Here is a 21,151-nt window from a genome sequence, read left to right as displayed (position 1 = left end):
AAGTTCCATTACATCATATTTATTTTTATGATTTGCATTATTTATGCATGACAAGTCAAAAGATGTTTTCAATGACAACCATAGACCTTTGCACCTGTACCCTCCCCCCCCCCCCCCTGTCGGCGGGCCTGGTCAAAAGTAATGTTACATAGAAAGTAAAAGTAAAAGTAGAAAATGGTACACTTCTTAGGACAGCTTGCATTAAAACATGTATTGAAGGGAGACGTCACTGCAGTAATGGCGACTTATTTACTACCGGTACTTCCCAGGATTAAGTTATACAGCATTATATAAAGTATATAACCTTTACAGTGTACATTAATCTACTAACCTATGTTTAAGTCATTTGAACTCCTCAACCTTGACTTCCCTCTCTGTCATTTACTGTACTTCCTCTGCACCTTCCTCTTCCCCTTTTACACACTGCCCAATTTAGAACGAAGGGGGCAGATGATTAATACGTTACCTTTGACTTTAGTTTCTAACGGGTGGGCTTTTGTCACATACAGAAAATGTAGTCATGGAAAATGGCTGGGTGGAGTGTGTTTCCACAGCACTGAGGGAATTCATTGGTGTCTCCCCTCAGTGTGACTCCACAGCACTGAGGGAATTCACTGGTGTCTCCCTCCACCCACCTTACAGAGCTGAGACAAATCATCCTCAACTCTCAATCCAGACAAACTCTTAATGCCAACATGTCTCTGGCTGCAAAGTTCAAGGCAAATGGTGGGAGGAACATTTAGGTGTGAGATAAAGTACAACAGAACGTAATCTTATAACTGTGATCTCACATTCAAATGGTTACCGATGGAAAGCAACACTGTCTGGGAGAGATTCTCTCTAAATGTAAAAAAATTGCCTTCATCGCTTGTTCAACCCTCATGTTGTGATAACGGGCAACGTTTTTAGTTGCGGTCTAGTTCCAAAGAAATCCACAGATACAAACATGTCAGGTTGTGGGATCTTTAGGGGGAGATAGCAGGTCAACAGTAGATGTCACATAGAAGTAGTGTACATCATCTGAAAGCTGGGAACATGAAGATTAATTTGAGATGCAGCTCAGCACTTTGTGTCAAGTTGTTCTATTAATAAATCAGAAATAAACATGAATTAAATAATGAATTAAATACTTAAAATAAATTGTAAAAGTGTATTAATTCTTAGAACATTATGATAGAAGTATATGATGTCCATCCCCATGCTCTATTATGTCTCATAAGTTGTTGCAGCAATATTGGGGTTGATACCATTTGTTACACAGATTTGGTGCTTTATTTAACCACTTTTTCCATTCGAGAATTAATAAAAATGATCAATAATTCCTCCAGAATACCACATTAAGACACCAAAACCTTGAGGAACACCATAGAAAAAGCCATGCTGTGATTTGGTATCAAAAACTTTTGACAATTGGAGATTTCTGCAAGAATTTCATTTTTCGGCGATTGGATGGTGAGCACTTCTGTTGTGTAAACTGCTCAGAAACCCCCTTATTGTCAATCTAGCTAGGGAAGCCATCCATCTTCTGAATGCTCTAGGTCTCTAGTTTGTGGCTGTAAAGTTTCACGAGGCTGTGATTATCCTAGAGGTCACCATAGGTCATTTTATACAGTGAGGTCAAGTTTTTAAAAAAATGGTCTCACTACAATGAAATGGCTACTTTGGGGACAAACATCATCACACATGAATACAGTTGGGCTCATTGGATCCACAAGAGTCTCAGCTTTACAGTGATACCCAATTTATGTAATTCAGGACTGTTTATGGACCCCAGTATGCAGAAATATTCAAATACATCATTTTAGAATAGGCGGAAATAACACATTTATACTGCATTTTAAAAACTGCTTGTTTTTTTCTCAAAACTGCATGTGATTATCATAAAGTGGGCATGTCTGTAAAGGGGAGACTCGTGGGTACCCATAGAACCCATTTTCATTCAAATATCTGGAGGTCAGAGGTCAAGGGACCCCTTTGAAAGTGGCCATGCCAGTTTGTCCTCGCCAAAATGTAGCCTAACTTTGGAGCGTTATTTAGCCTCCTTCATGACAAGCTAGTATGACACGGTTGGTACAGATGGATTCCTTGGGGTTTTTCTAGTTTCATATTATATCTGACCTTCACTCCAGCTCTAAAACTGAACCTGCTACAGCCTAAGAAAGATAGTAAAGTCTGTCGTGATTGCGTGTCTCAGAGTCTGCATTAGGCAACGCAGGACTGTAGATGCAAGAATTAACTTGAATTGTGTGTGTGATCATCAGCGAACCTAACCACAAAAACACATCCGATAACCCCTTTGATCGATATGTCATTCTCAAGAAAGAGTCACCCCACAGTGTTTTGAACTTCCCGAAAATACATAGTTGTTTTGTGGGCGGAGGGGTGTTGAGTGTGTGTTTGTGGTGAGCACAAATGGAAACAAGTGTTCCAGAGTGAAGCTGAAGAAACTCTGAAAGGTGACAGCACCGAGCAGCGTGGAAAAAAAGGGTTGCACATGCTTCACTCCCCCAGGTGGAACCTCTGGTAGAGACTTCCCCAGCCCGCCTACGCATGCATGCATTTTCACCTTTAACCTTCTGAAAAAAATCACAGAGCACATGCTTCGGCGTTTGCCAGGTCTTTCTTGTGATTTTAGACAAACTTCCCTCTCTCCTCAACGTCGTATTTTACTTGTCTGTCAGCATTGTTCTCTGCTGCCTTGCTCAGTTACTCATGCCGTCAGTATGTTCACTTACAGGAATTGTGAAGAAACTGTTATTATAGCTGAATGGTGGGTTGTCCTGCAAGCTGACATACACTCCTCTGTCAGTCCAAATTCCTATCAAAGACAGCGCCATGCCCACATACCTTGTTACATACCTTAACTTGTGCAAACACACATGTAAGTGTATTGTAAACATGGAAGAGAAGACGGTCTACTGTAGGATGAATTGCATTTTTTCACTACCACGAGTGTTCCCACGGTGTGTCTCAATGTCTTAATGTGGTATTTTGGAGGGATAATTGATCATTTTTATTAATTCTCCAGTGGTAAAAAATTGTTGAATTTCACACCAAATCTGTGTAACAAATCGTATCAACACAAAATTGTTGCTTACAACTTATGAGACATAGTAGAGCATGGGGATGACCATCATATACTTCTGTCATGATGTTCTAAACCCATATACACTTTTACAATTCATTTTAAAGAGTTAATTAATTGTTTATTTCTTATTTATGACTAGAACAACTGACAAACAGTACTGAGCTGCATCTCAAATTAATCTCCAGGTTCCCAGCTTTCAGATGATGTACACCACTTCTATGTGACATCTACTGTTGACCTGCTATCTCCCCCTAAAGACCCCCTGTAACCTGTAGGATCAGTATTTTAATAAATGTGCTCAACACTGGTAATGTTTATATCGTAGGCTACAGTCTCAAGAAACGTGTTTGCCGATAGCACTGAAACTACAACATGTTGTTGGCTGATTAAAATGGTGAGAGCTGAGTGGGTTGACTTATGAAACAATCATCCAGGTAGAGTGGAGCTGCAGGCAGAAAAGTGCTGCAACTCTTTAAAATGATTCATCTGATTGGGAAACAAAACCACTGCACAGTCCTGACTAATGCTGGCAAAGTGTAACTTAACTGTAACTTAAATGTAACTTAACTTAATTTGTGTGCTGTTATTTTCAAAGTATTTTTTATTTTAATTAAATGAACATTAACTTTATGTTATCATATTAGCTGATTTCCATCGCAGCATGTTGCAGCCACCATGCCAGAACAGACCATGCTAAAGGCTGTTTGAGGCTACTTAATGTATGCAAAACTAAATGCTGACGTCAGCATGCTAACATGCTCACAATGTCAATGCTAACAGTCTGATGTTTACCAGGTATAATGTTAACCAGGTTTAGCATCTCAGTATAGCCTGTTGGCATGATTTGGTAGCACCATTTGCTAATTTGGCACTGAACCATGGACTGTATATAAAGTATATATGGACGACGCGTGAACCATCTAGCTGCTACGTTAGCACCACGGTAGCTGCTTGGCTAGAAAGACATAACACACTAACCGTAATATCTCTATAACTACATTTATGATCAAATTGACACATGTTCTATTACACAGAGGAGCTTATTTCAGATACAAATAGGTACGTTAGTCGACAGTGAGAGACAAATATTTTTTCGATCCCGCTATGAATCACACATAAGATATTTGTCCATGTAAAATAGAATTTTGCACGTCAAAAAAGTCCCAGTTTTGTCGTAGGTTTGTCGTAGTATCATTTAGTTACTATATTGTCTTTCCAGGTGAGAAGGGGCTGTACTGAGAGCCACACAGATAGCATCCTAAGTCGATCTGTTTGCTCAGTAGGCAAACTGGTGATGGTCTAGACCAGGGGTCAGCAACCTTTACTATCAAAAGAGACATTTTAGGCAAAGAAAAATAAAATATCTGTCTGGAGCTGCAAAAATGTTGAGCATTGTGATGAAGGTAACACAGTTTATAGTATAGTATACTGTATAAGTCGAATGCAGTGAGGGCCAAAGTGCAAATGTACTACAGAGTATTAGGACCACATTGAGGGGAAAAAAATCGGAGATTTACCGAATAAAGTCATAATATTACGAGAAAAAAAGTCGTAATATTACGAGAATAAAGGCATAACTTTACAAGAAAAAAGTCACAAGTTTAAGAGAAAAAAAGTTGTAATATTACGAGAATAAAGTCATAACTTTAGGAGAAAAAAAGAAAATAACACGTAAAATTACTACTTTATAATATTATGACTCTATTCTCATAATACTAAGACTTTTTTTTCTCGTAAACTTCTGACTTTATTCTCATAATATTACAACTTTTTTCTCTTAAACCTATGTTTTTATTCTCATAATATTATGACTTTATTCTCGAAATCTCAGATTTATTTTTTTTCCTCAATGTGGCCCTAATACTCTGTTGTACTGTCGTACCATAGACCTACAACAATGATGAATAAAACTGAAAATGTCAACAAAAAACAGTTAATCATTTCCTTTTTTTTTAAATCCACAGGGAGTCACTGGAGAGGGGCTAAAGAGCCGCAGGTTGCAGACCCCTGGTCTAGACCAGCTGGGAGAGAGTCTTTAATGTGGGTGAGTACCAGTTGTGCGACTGACCAGTAGTCATTGTGGCAGGTTATCAAAGGTTTTTTTGGACGATAAATCGGTATATCATTACAACAACAACAAATTCTTATTTTTACAAGGTACGTTCATATGACGAGAAAGAAAGCTTTGAGATTTAACAAGATAAAGTGATCTAAAAAGTTCTGCTACAACAGAATCATCTGCTGTGTTGTAATACTGTGGAAAATATCTCATATTTTCTTTTGCCATTGCAGCAATATGTTGTTGTAGATTTGCAATGTCATCATCATGCACATGACATTATTAACTTGTTCTATCATATCAAACTTTCCCTTGTTCTACCAGGAAATCCGTGTACTAACTGTCCTGTCCTTAATTGTCAACTCACCCTCGCCCGTACAAACGCATAAATTCCAATCAGCAATTTCATCACAGATTCCGGTCGTGCCACTCCCAATCCTTTCTCTCTCTCTCTCTCACACACACACACACACACACACACACACACACATTGGTTAGTTTTGTCGGATGTCCAACATCCTGGTTAGATAAAGGACAAACATTAATAATAGAGGCAGCATCAAAATGCTGTTTCATTGTGAGTAATAATAATGTTTCCTGTTCCTAGTTACCAACCGCGACAGCTGGAATTGTTTTTCACCTTGTGTGTGTGTGTGTGTGTGTGTGTGTGTGTGTGTGTGTGTGTGTGTGTGTGTGTGTGTGTGTGTGTGTGTGTGTGTGTGTGTGTGTGTGTGTGTGTGTGTGTGCTTTGCCAGGTGTTTATACTTCTGTCCGAAACTTTACAGGTGTGTAGTTGAGATCAAAATGAAGGCCGAGTTCGAAGATGGCTTTGGTTTATTTGAGGCCTGAAGTAAGGGGACAGGAAGTACCCATATTTTCCTTATCCTCATATTGTCCCCCCCTGTTTCTGTCTTTGTAGACATATAGACATACTGTATATAGGTCAGTTTTATCCAAAGGTATCAGAACTAGTAGATGGGTGTGTATGTATGGAGATCCATTGTGTCTGTGCACTTTGATCACTCCACTTCTCAGAATAAGAGGGCATTCAGGTAAACTATGTCCCATTATGTCAGTTTGTGGTTTCAAATTACCCTTAATAATAATACTGGCAATAACATAAAAGTCATCAAAAAAATATTCATACTATTATGAATATAATTAAAAGTGAATCTTAACCCTAGGGCCTTTCCTGGAAGAACTCGAGTCTTCTAAAAGCAAACACAACAGCCCTGTTCAGTCAGGTGTCTTTGTTGACTTACAGACACTCTTCAGATCACTGTGAATGTTGACAAGATAGATAACGTCTCACACCTTGTTGTTGTTCAGATAAAAATGTGACACTGTGCGTCACCTTGTGGTTTCGTGAACGTCAATCAATGCTGATCTTGTATGGTAGGCGTCATGTTGGCTCTTTGAAGCTCTCTGTAGTTTCCGTATTTAAGTAACCACTTCCGGTGCTATTTTAACCCAAACAACATTCTTTTGCCTCAGCCTAACCTAGTTGATCTATTCCTAAACATAACTATGCAGTTTGTTGCTTAAGCCTCATTAAGTCGATCTATTCTTAAACCTAACTAAGTAGTCTTATTTTGAAAAGACCGGAGCAGAAATTGACACGTGCGTCAGGTGTTGCTGGACATTCGTAGGAAAACGCACATGTTAAAAGTCGTACTGAGCATCACGGAAAAAAAGGGGAAATTCGTGTCTATGATCAAAAATCAAAATAGATTACATTTCGTGACTATTTTACGAACTGCCGTGAGACTGTGTTGTAAAGGAATAGTTTAACATTTTGGAAAATTTGGAAAAGATCAACCACTTTCATATTTGTGATTTTAAAAATAAGGCTGCAGCTAGCATAAAGGCTAGCTAGGGGATAACAGCTAGCCTGGCTCTGATCCACCCACCCACCTCCCTCAAGCTCACTAGTTAACATGTGCCACCTTGTTTGTTTAAAGGAACAATATGTAGCGCTGGCAGCTAGCGTTTAAAATGAGTAACAGGAGTCCAAATTCAAAACATTGGAGCCGTGGCCCGTCTGCTCCTCCGCTGGGACTGATTAGCGCACGATTTTGCTGTTACCTTCTGGACCCGACCGTGTTAGCCTCTGGCCAGCAGCAGTAGTCTGAATCACTTCACTGGCTGTGTGTCTCAAATACTGGCTGCCTTGATAACCCAGCTGCACACGGACCACAGAGAGATGTGCCGAGGCTTTTCAGGTCGGTAGAATGTAACGTTATCATTATCTCTGTTGATCCAGTTGGTTAGCTTGCTTCCATGGCTGCAGAAGTCTAGGTGTTTAAGTGCCAGTTTGTTTCATATGTGTTAACGGGGTGTTGAAACTAGCGCTGGACGGGATCGAACTGGCCAAAACAAAAACAGACGTTCTGGACCGGAATGGAAATTTCAACGGAGAACATGCTGGCTGTAGCGTTGTTGTCGGAGAAGCCAGTATTTCAATTTAGTATGTTTCCTTATAATCTCTGATGACATATCATGGTCATTTTATGATACATCAGACCGGCTATACGTCATCCAGAGTAGGCTCATGACCACGCCCCCAAAAGGGGGCGAACAATTCTGTGTCCCTCATAGACGCTTACGGTAATAACGCTATGCTGAAGAGTTGCTGTGTAGTTGGTTGCACCAACAATAAATCCCAAAACGCTAATCTCGGGTTTGTTCCCCTGCCGTGTCCTAAAAAAGATCTAATAGAGGGTCTTTATGGCTCCAAGCTATAGACCAGACCAGCATGGCTTCATGGCTCCAAGCTATAGACCAGACCAGCATGGCTTTATGGCTCCAAGCTATAGACCAGACCAGCATGGCTTCATGGCTCCAAGCTATAGACCAGACCAGCATGGCTTTATGGCTCCAAGCTATAGACCAGACCAGCATGGCTTCATGGCTCCAAGCTATAGACCAGACCATCATGGCTTTATGGCTCCAAGCTATAGACCAGACCAGCATGGCTTCATGGCTCCAAGCTATAGACCAGACCATCATGGCTTCATGGCTCCAAGCTATAGACCAGACCAGCATGGCTTTATGGCTCCAAGCTATAGACCAGACCAGCATGGCTTCATGGCTCCAAGCTATAGACAAGACCAGCATGGCTTTATGGCTCCAAGCTATAGACCAGTCCATCATGGCTTTATGGCTCCAAGCTATAGACCAGACCAGCATGGCGTCATGGCTCCAAGCTATAGACCAGACCAGCATGGCTTTATGGCTCCAAGCTTTAGACCAGACCAGCATGGCTTTATGGCTCCAAGCTATAGACCAGACCAGCATGGCTTTATGGCTCCAAGCTATAGACCAGACCAGCATGGCGTCATCTCTGAGACTGCGCTCTCTTTTGGGGGAAAAGAAACTCGCCGTCACAGGAGAGAAAATGATGAAAAGCTGTTGTGTAGCGGGTTAACCGAGGCTTTCACACTGAGATCTGAGGCTCATACGATACGTGAATATTCACTGTAGTGTGCTAAATGGCTAAATGATGCTGGTGACAGTGACTAGCATGGCTAGCTAACGTTAGCTTGAGTGGGAGGCTGCGGTTGACGAACGTGATTCAATCAGATATGTAGAGAAGTCTGGATCAGTAATATCCTCCACTGCGTTGGACGGGGGAAGACTGAAGGGACATGACGGCAATCAACCTTTATTAAAGTATCACCAACGCTCAGGTTTTTAATTATTAGACGTGTATAAAACAAACGTTTGTTTAACAAAAGAAGAATGCATACGGAAATTACAATTAAAAACACATGCCAAATTGCATTGAAGTCTATGAGATCTTCTGTTTTCTTTCCCCCAAAAGGGGGCGTGGCCTCAACTTTTTTGCAAAGTACCCGTATGTGCCGGTCTGATGTATTTATTACAGTAAAGATATTACATATTGGTTCTTTAATCTAAGCTCAGTAATCTAAGCTAAAAATGACTACACAAACAGCTGTTCCCCCTTGTGAACTAAAATTCAAATCTAAATTCTGAATGACTAATAAAACCTCCACAATCTGATGGCTCAGTGTGACCTCGGCCTGGTGCTCTATACACTACAGACATTCAGTCAGCATTTATGCCACCGCACCCCAGGAAGAGGTCAAAACATGGTAGAAGGGTGAAAAAAACCCTCAGGTTCCCAGATCAGCCTGATGAGGAAGTAGTGATCACTAATTTACAGAGTGTTCTCTTCCTTGCTGTTTTTTTTTTTTTCTCAGCAGCGAGCGGTTACTTCCTCCAATGAGTAATAAGAGCAGGTTCACACAGACCGGTCTGCTTGACACAGCGACTCATGAGAGCAGCTCATTCACTCACACACAGAGAGAGACAGCGGCAGAGACTCCGATCCACCGCCTGGTAAATGTGTAAGTACAGAATCAGACAACTTCACATGACAATGTAGCTCTACTGTTTGGTGTTAAATGTGAACTCTCAGTCTTGTCTTGTTCAGACTTGTGTTTTCAGATTGTGTAGAGGCAGCTATAGGTAGGTGCCAGGGGCAGATCAGCCGTGTGCTGCTCACTTGAGTACAGCGTTGCAAAAGAGCAAAGGTTGCTGGAGTTAGTGAGGCAATCAAGCGGAGATAATCTTTTCATTTTCAGGGGTAAAAGTCTGAGGGCACTTGTTGATGAACTGAACGTCAACTCAGCAGCAAAAGGATGTGGTTTCGTAGCAAGCCCGTGCAAAAAAACGAGCCTCATGCAGAAGGGGAGGATGCCCCAGATAAAACTGTTCTTCATACTTCAAATGGTAGGTTGACACAAGCTAATCGAATCATCTCGCATGGCAAGGATCAAAAAAGATAGTACAAAGAAAGATGCTTCAAAGTATGACATGTTTTGTCTGTACACTCAGTTCAGGACGTTCACTACGACGGGCTTTATTTAAACCTCGACACGCCTTCTCTGACTCCGTCACAGTGGTTTTCATTGTTTCAGGTGTGAGAAGTTTGTTCAAGTTCAGTACTCAGAATAGCTCAGCTCGTGGGAGGGCAAGTGGAAGAAGTGGGTTGAGTCATTCGCTCTCGGATACATCAGTGTGATCTCTCTCTGGCCGTGAAGTTCAGGGGCTTTCCAGAAAGAGCAATCAAAACATGTGGAATGGGGTGAGGCTCGTAGCTTTAATGCCCACATCAGTTACTTTCGCGTGACCTCTGACACTGGAGGTAAAATTAGCCCAGACCCTCAGTTAACGGGGGGGCTTTCTTAACCAGCGTGACGTCAGACGCTGTTTGTGCTCGCGTTGGCAGTCATGAGGTTGCGGTAACCAGAGCCGTCTTTATCAGCGTGCAACAAAACCTCAACCCGCTTGTCCAAAAACCCCTGTGCGACCACAGCTTCCTTTGTTTACAGTCACAGAGGTTGCCCCAATTCCGTCCTGACACCTGTCTCTAAAACACAGGTCGTTGCCGTGGAGACGCTGACGAGTCTGAATAAGGAGGCGAGGAGGATTCCCCAGCCAGACAGACCTGAGGAGACAGAGGACAGGAAACACATGTCTATAATGGACCAGCAGCACGCCAAAGTGGAGCGATTTCTCAAGTTGGGCTACTCTCACAGTGACATCCTGAGGGTCCTGGAGAACCTCCGCCATGACGCCCAGACCAACGACATCCTGGAGGAGCTGATAAAGACCTGCCACACTCGCAGCAACAAAGGTGGCCCAGACAGTCCCAAGCTGGTGTCCAGAGGCTGCAGCCCCGTCCCCAGTCAGCCCAGACCCGGACCGGACCGAGAGCCGGTCGCCGGCTTCAGACCGGTGGTTATAGATGGAAGTAATGTGGCCATGAGGTGAGTCAACTCAGTTCATCTAGAATTCAGAATACTTGCTTTTGTATATTTATATCCAGCTGCAGTGCTGGAAGAAGTACTTATCTTTTACTCCATTCAAGATGAAGCTTTATCAGCAAAATGTACTGAAAGTATCAAAACTATTTGTTGGGCAGAATGGTCCAGCCCAGTGTTGTATTATTAATTTATTTAATTTATTTAATTTTATTTAATTTTATTTAATTTTATTTAATTTTATAAAATTTTATTTTATTGTAATATTATTATTATTACTGTTGCCTTAATACATTAGCAGGATTATTTAATTACTTTATATATAATTTAATCTACATTGATACATCATATCTTAAAAGTTGATCATGTTTTGTGTGTAAAATCTGCAGCTGTAGTACCTCTGAGTACAAGTAAAAGTAACTTGTACAAGTAAATGTACGTAGTTTAGTACGTCGTCTAGCCGGCATTTCATTCATGGGCTAAGCCAAAGATATTTTCAAAACCTATTTTACATGGCAGTGAGAGAAAACATTTTCTTTTCTTTACTTCCTGGTAGGAGGCGTTAAAAGAGCACAGATGTTCATTCATGTGTATGATTGAATTTAAAAATAATCAAAAAGGAGCATTATAACTGCACCATTTTAGTGCTAAACTTAATTTCCGTTTGTATACCTGCGTCTCTATTTGAGTCAAATCTCGTTTCACTTCACAGATTTGATCGCACCACACTTCCTCTTTAAACATGTGGGAAGTGAAAACATGTTGTGCGTCTATATTCTTTTCTTTTTGTCCACTCAATTCAAGATGACGTCATGCCCTGCAGGGCAGAGTGACATGTTTATTCGTCTAACCGTCAGATTCGAGCTGTTTAGGTGATACTTTTATCTAGGTTGACTTGCGATATATGTAACACTACACTGAGGTGAGATTCCTGCATCATAAAACGTCACGGTTGCCACCTATTCCTGACCTACATTGGCAACAAGGAAGTTCTTGAGTGAAAATTTGCTCAAACAAATAACGTGGCAAGTAGGACGAGGTCGCGATATGAATTCAAAGTGCAAAACAAAAGAGCGACAACACACATATTCCTGTCAGGACACGAAGAAGAGGAAGAGGGATAAAGTATTTACTGTAACACCTTTTATCTGAGGTGAGGCAGTCTGGTGACTGTAGTCCGGCCCCAGGCATGAAATCTCAGAGGCTCCTCTCTCTCTGTTTCCTGTATGTGCCTCGTCACAGTTAGCCTGAGTTATCCTGATCCTGCTGTGAAACTGACGCACACTTTGTCACCTTGACAGTTTTCCACCCTCATCAATCAATGGTCAACCCTCAAACTGTTTTATTTAGTAAAGGGGCACTACGGTGATTTAGTATTGCACTTTGATTAAGGCGGGAGAATTCTGAGAGACATAGTCATAGTCAAGTCAGCACACTGACACACTGACAGCTGTTGTTGCCTGTTGGGCTGCAGTTTGCCATGTTATGATTTGAGCATATTTTTTATGCTAAATGCAGTACCTGTGAGGGTTTCTGGACAATATTTGTTGTTCATTTATTTCCAATAATAAATATATACATACATTTGCATAAAGCAGCATATTTGCCCACTTCCATGTTGATAAGAGTATTAAATACTTGACAAATCTCCCTTCAAGGTACATTTTGATCTGATAAAAAATGTGTGATTAATTTGTGATTAATCAAGATTAACTATGGACAATCATGCAATTAATCACGATTAAATATTTTAATCAATTGCCAGCCCTACTATTTACACACCCAACAGACACAGAGCAACATTACCATTCAGTTTAGGTCACGTTTCTGTCCACTTTTAAGTCCAATATTCACTCTCCTTTTACTGTGTTTATATTTATATTAGTCCACTCCCATGTTGATAAGAGTATTAAATACTTGAAAAATCTCTCTTTAAGGTACATTTTGAACAGATACAAATTGTGTGATTAATTTGCGATTAATCCCGATTAGATATTTTAATCGATTGACAGCCCTAGCAGCTTTACTTTTGAATTGTCACATTTGAAGTAAATCATACTGCAAATACATTTTCAAGATCTTTATGAATGTAGCTCCCAGTGATTGCTATTTGACATTATGGCCCTGCTCCTCTGTGGTGGTTTTATTGTTGTAACTCAAGCAATGAAATATACAACACGTCTGCAAATAAACCAGCTGCTGAATGTGTACCTCTCTGATTCTATTTGGGAAAGAGCTTCAGGATGCAGGTATAAATTATCAAGGACACATCATTCAGTGTCAACTTTATGACACACCAGTAAAGTTATGCCAAACAGATATATGTGTTCACAATCCATAAACTCATGGCAAGCCATGTTTTTGGTACCTGTTGTATGCAAAGTGTCTCACCACTTCCTGCTGACGGAGAGAAGGGGAACCCCATTCACATGCCCGCACACAAACACACACGTACACACACTTTACTTTCTCCTGCAGGCAAAACAATCCAGTTTAATTCTTCAGTAGCTCTCGGGCACATCCTTGTAATGTGAGTGTTACAGTAGATTTTGGAAGAGAACACATGTTTGTCAGGTGAACTTGAACTACTGTAACAGATCTGATAGCAGCTCTGACTTTGCTGTACAGCTGATACAAGTTCTGATAATGATTTCAGGTTTCTTGCGCTCATTTCTTCATTGAATTCAAGGACTTTTCAATAACTTTTTCAAGGAAATGTCACGTTTCAGGGTTAAAATTGACATTGAGGCCTCGTTTTTTTCACCCATGAACTTGTCACATGAAGGCAAATAAAACTGCTATATATATATATAGCGTATCAGTCATACCTCTTCCCCCGGAACATCTATTACTTTCTAAGATTTACAAAAGCTTTAAGAACTTTTCAGGACCGCTGTGTTCCCTCCCATGTTCACCGTTCTGAAGCCTTGATGAGTTATGATCAGGGTTTAGATTTATTTATTTTTACACATGCTCATTTACAGAGGTGTAGACAGATACACAGACAACTGAAAATAAATAAATAAATAAGACAAAACAAAAAAATAACTAGAATGGCACTCGGAGAGCGCAGACCTCCGCCAAGGTGCGTGACTTTAAAAACAGATCACAGCTCACAGCTGGCGGTCCTGAAAATAATTGTATGATACACAGCATGTTACTTTCAATCTCATCTTGACTAACATAATATAGCATTACATCAGGGTTTAGATTTGATGACACCAGCATAATGTTTTTTCTTTTTGTGTGAGAAATCTTTACTTATTTTCTCAATTTAAAAATGTTGCCACTGTTTTGTAAGGCGCGATGTTCTGTGTCAAGTTACTCATCTCCGGGCTTTTGCAATCATGTTTTAGAGAACTTGCAACACTTCCTGAAAAAGTGAGAAGAGATGTGTGTGTGTGTGTGTGTGTGTGTGTGTGTGTGTGTGTGTGTGTGTGTGTGTGTGTGTGTGTGTGTGTGTGTGAGTGTGAGTGAGTGCATATAGTAACGTGCAAGGAAAGACAAAAGAAGAAGTTGTTTTTTTTGTTGACTCTGGCTTCTGTGTCTTTGCAGCCATGGCGACAAGAAGGTGTTTTCGTGTCAGGGCCTCCAGCTGGCGGTGAGCTGGTTCTGGGACAAAGGGCTACGAGACATCACCGTGTTCGTTCCCCTGTGGAGGAAGGAGCAGCCGCGACCTGAGGCACCCATCACAGGTGAGGTCACTTGACCTGAGCCGAGGTGGCGCCATGTGAGCGCAATTAAAGGGAGATGCCACTGACTGTAGGGAACTCCCATGTTTTTTTGTTCTCAAGGACAATTCAGTCAGGTTCGTGTGCACGTTTTTTGCCCTTAAGGCTCAAGTCTGACCTCACCCAAAGGTGAAGTCATATATAGAAATAGACAATGAGTTAAATGTGGCAGTCACATGTGGCGCCAAAAGATTTTCTGGTTGAGGAAGTTGTGCAGCACAACGAGCACAATGATTGTCATATTTAAGCACTGCTAATCAGGACCGACCTGAATTTAAGCATAATTTATGGACGTGCCAACTGACACTAAAATCGTATGTGTCGACAACGTCAGCAGCTCCGTTCGTTGTCTTTGCAGCAGAACCAGATTTTTGCCAGCTTCATTAAAACACTGAACAGCTCTCCGTTTTGCTGCTTCACCCAACACATCATTGATGCCACTTCCATTTTAAAGCTGCATTCTTTGACATTTTTGGGGGCCATTTGGGGGCAGCAAAACAATTCTATGAAGTAATTATTACGTGTTCGCAAACAAATTACTATTTAATTAGGGCTGTCAAGTTAGCGCGATAATAACGCATAATTTCTTTAACGCGTTAACGCAATCAATCTTTTGGAGGTTGTAGTGGGATCAGTTTTAAAGCTAGAGTGAAGACACTGGCACCATATGAAACTAGAAAACTTAATGAATCCATGTCATACTAGCTTGTAGAGAAGGAAAGAGAATGGCCATTTTCAAAGGGGTCCCTTGACCTCTGACCTCAAGATATGTGAATGAAAATGGGTACTAACGAGTCTCCACTTTACAGACATGCCCACTTTATGATAATCACATGCAGTTTGGGGCAAGTCATAGTCAAGTCAGCACACTGACACACTGACAGCTGTTGTTGCCTGTTGGGCTGCAGTTTGCCATGTTATGATGTTAGTATATTTTTTATGCTAAATGCAGTACCTGTGAGGGTTTCTGGACAATATCTGTCATTGTTTTGTGTTGTTAATTAATTTCCAATAATAAATATATACATACATTTGCATAAAGGAAGTATATTTGTCCGCTTCCATGTCGATAAGAGTTTTAAATACTTGACAAATCTCCCTTTAAGGTACATTTTGAAAAATGTACGATTCATTTGAATTGATTGACAGCCATACTATTTACACGTCCAACAGACACAGAGCAACATTACCGTTCATTTTGGGTCACGTTTCTGTCCACTATTAAGGTCAATATTCACTCTCCTTTTAGCTCTGGTTTTGGTCCCCACCAACTCATGAGAAAAATATATCTGTCTCTTTAGCTACTAAATGCTCCACTAAGTCAATGTGACCTCATCCCTAGTCGTCATATTTTGCCTTTTGCATAGTATCTTTACGCAGAAGGTTCACTTGTTCACGTGACGTAGCGTCAGTGACATCAACATCATCAGTAAGAATCAGTTGTACATGAGACAGGTAATATGAAATCATGTTCCTATGGTGTCCACCGGTGCTCCTAACGGCATCTGCAAGATTTCACAGACCGGAGGAAAACAACCAATCAGAGCCGAGCTGGGGCCTGCCGTCGCTGAGCAGCTGTCAATCATTGGCGAACTCCGATCAAACAGTCAAACAAGGAAACGCATTTTACACTTTTACACACATGAGCAGATTCATTTGAATAAACGGAAGAAAAAGTAGAAGCCACAACACTGAGCGTCTTTCATAAAGCACATCGAGACAGTGCTGACACGAGCGGGAAATACCTAAGCTAGGTTGACTTATCACCAAAATCAAGGAAATAAGAAAAACTATCATATTTATAACCGTTCTGGCATGTCAGACGCCACCCCGGCACGCTATCTTCCTCCAGTTTGGCAGCCTGATCCTTAACAGTGGATTCCAATGGAGTCCATCCAATGGAGTCCACCTAGTTTCACAGTGAAAGAACAAGTACCAAACTGTCCTTGGAAACTTCTCTAACAATAAGGAAGGGTAACCACCCAAACTGAAATCCAGTATTTTGTACATGTTGGGTCAAGTCAGCTAAATATAGCTTTGTTCCTGAAAGTGATTATCAGCAGTTAACAAGGAAGTATCCTCAGTGCCAAGTGCAGTTTCACACCTTTTATGATCGTGGTGTAAAGCTCACTATCATAACAAGGATACTAAGATAAAGATAAAAGCTCATAATGTGCTGCCACGTGCAGGTCACCTGCCTCAGCAAGGACATGTTCCCTGCTCATTTAAAATGTAGCGCTAACCTTGTTATCTTCTGCTTATGAAACATAATCCTGTGCTGTATGCTGGGAATCATTCATATATTAACCTTTAAATGGTTCCATCCAGAAAGAAACAGTGCAAAATGTTTCTTTTTTTTGCATTTCTTAGTACTGACATTACTAATTTTGACATTTTGATTATGAGCCCCTACCTGTTGAGATGTCCTTTTACAGTAAAATGAAATAAAATATATATATTTTAATAGGGCTGTCATTCGATTCAAATTTTTAATCGTGATTAATCGCAAATGAATCGCACATTTTCATTCATCTCTTCAAAATTTACCTTAAAGGGAGTTTTGTCAAGTATTTAATACTATGCTTTCGGCTGATATTAAACCTTATAATAATGATAAAACAACACTATTCTTGTGTTTCGTAGATCAACATGTCCTCCATGAGCTGGAGAGGAGGAAGATCCTGGTGTACACGCCATCTCGCTGCGTAAACGGCAAGAGGGTGGTGTGCTACGACGACCGCTACATCGTCAAGCTGGCCTTCGACTCGGACGGCATCATCGTGTCCAACGACAACTACCGCGACCTGCAGACGGAGAACCCCCAATGGAAGAAGTTCATAGAGGAGAGGCTGCTGATGTACACCTTTGCTAATGACAAGTAAGCCTGATGGCGGCTATAGGTCACCGAAACACATGCTGGGACAGAGGGGCACCTCTTCTGCTCACATAGTTCATGAGAAGGTTCCCTTTTTGCCCCAAAACAACACCATGCATCTTACGAATATCCCTGATCCTAACTGTGTCTCTGTGCTGGTGCAGGTTCATGCCTCCAGACGATCCTCTGGGTAGAAACGGTCCCACCATTGATGATTTTCTCCGGAAGAAGCCGTGGACCCCAGACAACAAGCTGCAGCACTGTCCTTACGGTTGGTTTACTCTTCTGTTTCACCCAACAAAACACACAACCGATCAGGTTTCACTTCCTTGTACTCTCCCGGGGGGATTAAAACAGCACGATAACAACCCGCAAAGCATTTCACATTCCTATCAATCTACCTGGTTGCTGGTTCATTTGGACACAAGAGGCTACAGCCGTGCTAGCAGCTCTACGAGGCTGCACAGCTCTGCTTTAAGCTAAATGCTAACGGCAGTATGCTAACTATGCTCACGATGAACATTCTGATGTTTAGCAGGTGTAATGATCATCTTAGTTTAGCCAAAGAACGTATATCGCTCAGAAGTGAAAGTCAATTGTTCGTTCCATTGCAACGTCAGCGTCCAGCAGCAGAGCTACGCTTCCGCCAGTAAAACGTCTGCCTGAAAAGTGTCGTACAAAAGTAAAACAAATGCTGCTGAAATGGCCTGTGTTGAAAAATAAAAATATTATAAATATGCATTGGCTACTATTACAACTATTTTAGAGAGGAGCATAAAGTGAACGATAGACATAAATGGACATTTTCATGTCAAGGACCTCCACCAAACACAAAGTACAGCAGAAGTTGATGACAATGACATTAGTTCTGCAGGTATGTTGGTCATAAAGTAAACCAAAAATATCAGACATATTAATAGGAAAAGCCAGGGGATCACACAAGTCATTAGGATCCAACCTTTGGGCAGCATGGATACCTGTATCAAACCTAATGGCAATCCATCAGATAATTCAATTTGGACCAAAGCGGTGGATCCAACAAATAAAAACTACACTACGGCTTGAGCCATGGTAGTCACACACTGTATGTTTTTCATTATCCAGCTGGTTTAGAAAATATTTCATAAGACCAAAATGTTTTCTCAGCCCATAGAGGAAGTATAAAGTCCCCAGAGTTTTTAGATTTCGAGAAGTAGAAGCTGTGCTCCACAGCGTGTGAAAAAATCTCTGTCCTTGCGTTACTACTTTGTAGACTCCTTTACAAGTCTCCATCTGCCTTCATTGAAACTATGATTTTAACACAACAAAATACATTTTTTGATTAGAGATTGGAGCATTTTTATTAGGCATGCCAATTGATTAAAATATTGAATGCGTTAAAGACATTAGTGACGTTAAATCAAATTTGCGTTAACGTGTTATTGTCACGTTTACTCTGACAGCCCTAATTTTTAAGAATGATCATTCAGATGAATCGATGAAATTGCCTCGCTGATTGAAAAACAGATGAGGCCGTGCAGGGGATCACTACAGTCCTGCAGTAATAGTGTCACAAAGACAGCTAGAGGTTACAGCTGATTGGTCTGTGAAGCTTAGTGTTTTCCGTGCGGACGGGAAGAGACATCCTGTGCTGGCAGTTTCTTCAGGTTTACAGCTGTGTGTGTGGAGCCCATAAATAACCTGGTTTTTTTTCTTTTTTTAGGAAAGAAGTGTACTTATGGAGTCAAGTGTAAGTTCTACCACCCAGAGCGGGCTAACCAATCACAGCTGTCTGTGGCCGACGAACTGAGGGCGCTGAGAGACAGAGCCAAGAACTTCTCTCCCAAACCGAGCCTGCAGGACCCGCACTGCTGCCCCGCTGCGTACCAGCCGGAGCTCAGATACACTTCATCCACCCCTCCGCCTCTGAGCATAGACGACCAGTCCCTCAGGGCTTCGCCCATCTACCACAGAGACACCAGCAGCCCGAGAAGCCAGCCTAACACGAGCCTCCACCACCTCTGCCCAAGCCCGGACGTGGACGAGGCCTTTGGCTCCCTGGATGGCTCCATGTCCAGGCTCTACATCCAGGACGGGCCCTACAGCGGGGAGCGTCCTCCCCACAGCTACAGCAGCGGCGTGGCCAGCTACAACCTGAGCCACGACGACTACTCCCTCTCCGGGTCCTTCAGCGGCGGGAGCACCCAGAGGCCCTGCCTGAGCGGGGGAGGTTACTACCCTTATCAAAACGGTTCAATGCCCTGCGAACGCTCCGTGTGCAACCAGTGCAGGTGTGGTCACCAGGAGACAAGGATGTCCCACCACCACCACCAGCAGCCGGCATGGAGCTCCTGCCCGGCTCTGCCTCCGCATAACGGGGAGCATCCCGGCCGGTATTCAGAGAAGCAGTACTTGAGACAGCCCTCCGACAGACAGAGCCACAGCTTACCAAGGGACCCGTGGGGGCAGGGCAGAGCCAAGAGTCCGTCCAGCGAGCAGAGGAAGGGCCTGAGGAGCCAGCTGAGCACCCTCTTCCCTCAGAGCACCGTGGAGCAAGTCATGAACGCTTACCCACACGTCTCAGACATGAACGAACTGATGTCTCTGATCCAGAGATACAGGACCACCAACATCTCCTTCTAGATTAGAAAGACTCTTTTATTTTTTTTGACTCAGACTGAGTCCCCATCAGAGTTCTCATCCCAGAAGCAAAGTGAAAACTGAAAAAAAAAGAACATTTCTCTTATTACAAATCACACCGTGGCAAAACTACCACTCGACTAACTCGCCCTTTATTTTCAGCATTAAAACGTGACTCAATCTGATGAAGTCATGAAAATGTAGCAAACTGAATGCTATTTCTTTTAGTATAAAGGTGCAATGCACTACGCTCTGTACATGCTACTTATTGTAGCAATGAACATGTATAATTAAAGCAGCATGTGTTGTTTTCTCATGTTGCCTCAAAGTGAGGAACTCTAATAGACTATTCTGTACTTGTGTAGAGAATGTCATTGACCTGTTTTTATATGAACTGTGTTTTTGCTGTTCTTGTGAAATAAAAGCACTCAAATAACTCTGGATATTTGTCAGTGGTGAATATATAAACCTGCCCAGCACTGCTCTCTGCTGGTTGAAACTCTCAAGTGTTGCGACGGCACCGCCGAGATTAAATTGGCCCGGAGGAGTAGCAGTTTTCAACCCTGTGTGAATTACTTTTTTTAACATTTAAATCTGCTGTAAGCAGCTGTAAGCAGAATGTTTTTGGCATCGTTGGGCAAAAATTCCATAATAACCTTTCAGCATATTATAATTCAAGTGTTCTGAGAGAAAACTAGACTCCTGCACCTCCTCATAGCTCTGTTTTCAGGCTTTAAAAAATCTCCGGTCCCACCTACGTGTGAACTCAGATCAGTGGATTCAGAGTCCAGAATGCTAACCATTACACCATTGAAGCACTACACGGGGGTTGACAGTTGTGAAACAGTTTCTTACATCACGGTGTAAGTGCTAAACACTTAAATTAGGTAAAAACGGTGTTTAAAGTGGCAGTAGGCAGTATGTTTTTGGCATCATTGGGCAAAAATTCCATAATAACATTTCAACATATTGTAATTCAAGTGTTCTGAG

General features: G+C 41.7%; 1 protein-coding gene across 3 annotated transcripts; it reads left to right on the top strand.

Annotated features, from left to right (window-relative positions):
• The first annotated feature begins 9,357 nt into the window (after positions 1-9,357).
• Positions 9,358-20,602, top strand: LOC141756411 (putative ribonuclease ZC3H12D). Of its 3 annotated transcripts, none has more exons than XM_074616091.1 (6): positions 9,358-9,517; positions 10,554-10,942; positions 14,492-14,631; positions 17,311-17,545; positions 17,707-17,813; positions 19,245-20,602. In XM_074616091.1, the coding sequence occupies exons 2-6, from the start codon at positions 10,647-10,649 to the stop codon at positions 20,162-20,164; spliced, it is 1,698 nt and encodes a 565-aa protein (XP_074472192.1). In that variant the 5' UTR covers positions 9,358-9,517; positions 10,554-10,646; the 3' UTR covers positions 20,165-20,602. The 3 variants fall into 3 exon arrangements, with proteins under 3 accessions (XP_074472192.1, XP_074472193.1, XP_074472191.1); XM_074616092.1 differs by lacking the exon at positions 9,358-9,517 and adding an exon at positions 9,629-10,090; XM_074616090.1 differs by lacking the exon at positions 9,358-9,517 and adding an exon at positions 10,128-10,257.
• The last annotated feature ends 549 nt before the right edge of the window (positions 20,603-21,151 follow it).

This window comes from Sebastes fasciatus, chromosome 18 (genome assembly GCF_043250625.1).
Source record: "Sebastes fasciatus isolate fSebFas1 chromosome 18, fSebFas1.pri, whole genome shotgun sequence".
Taxonomy (NCBI): Eukaryota; Metazoa; Chordata; class Actinopteri; order Perciformes; family Sebastidae; genus Sebastes; species Sebastes fasciatus.
The sequence above is the reverse complement of the archived record's forward strand: the minus strand, read 5'-3'. Positions and strand labels throughout refer to the sequence as shown.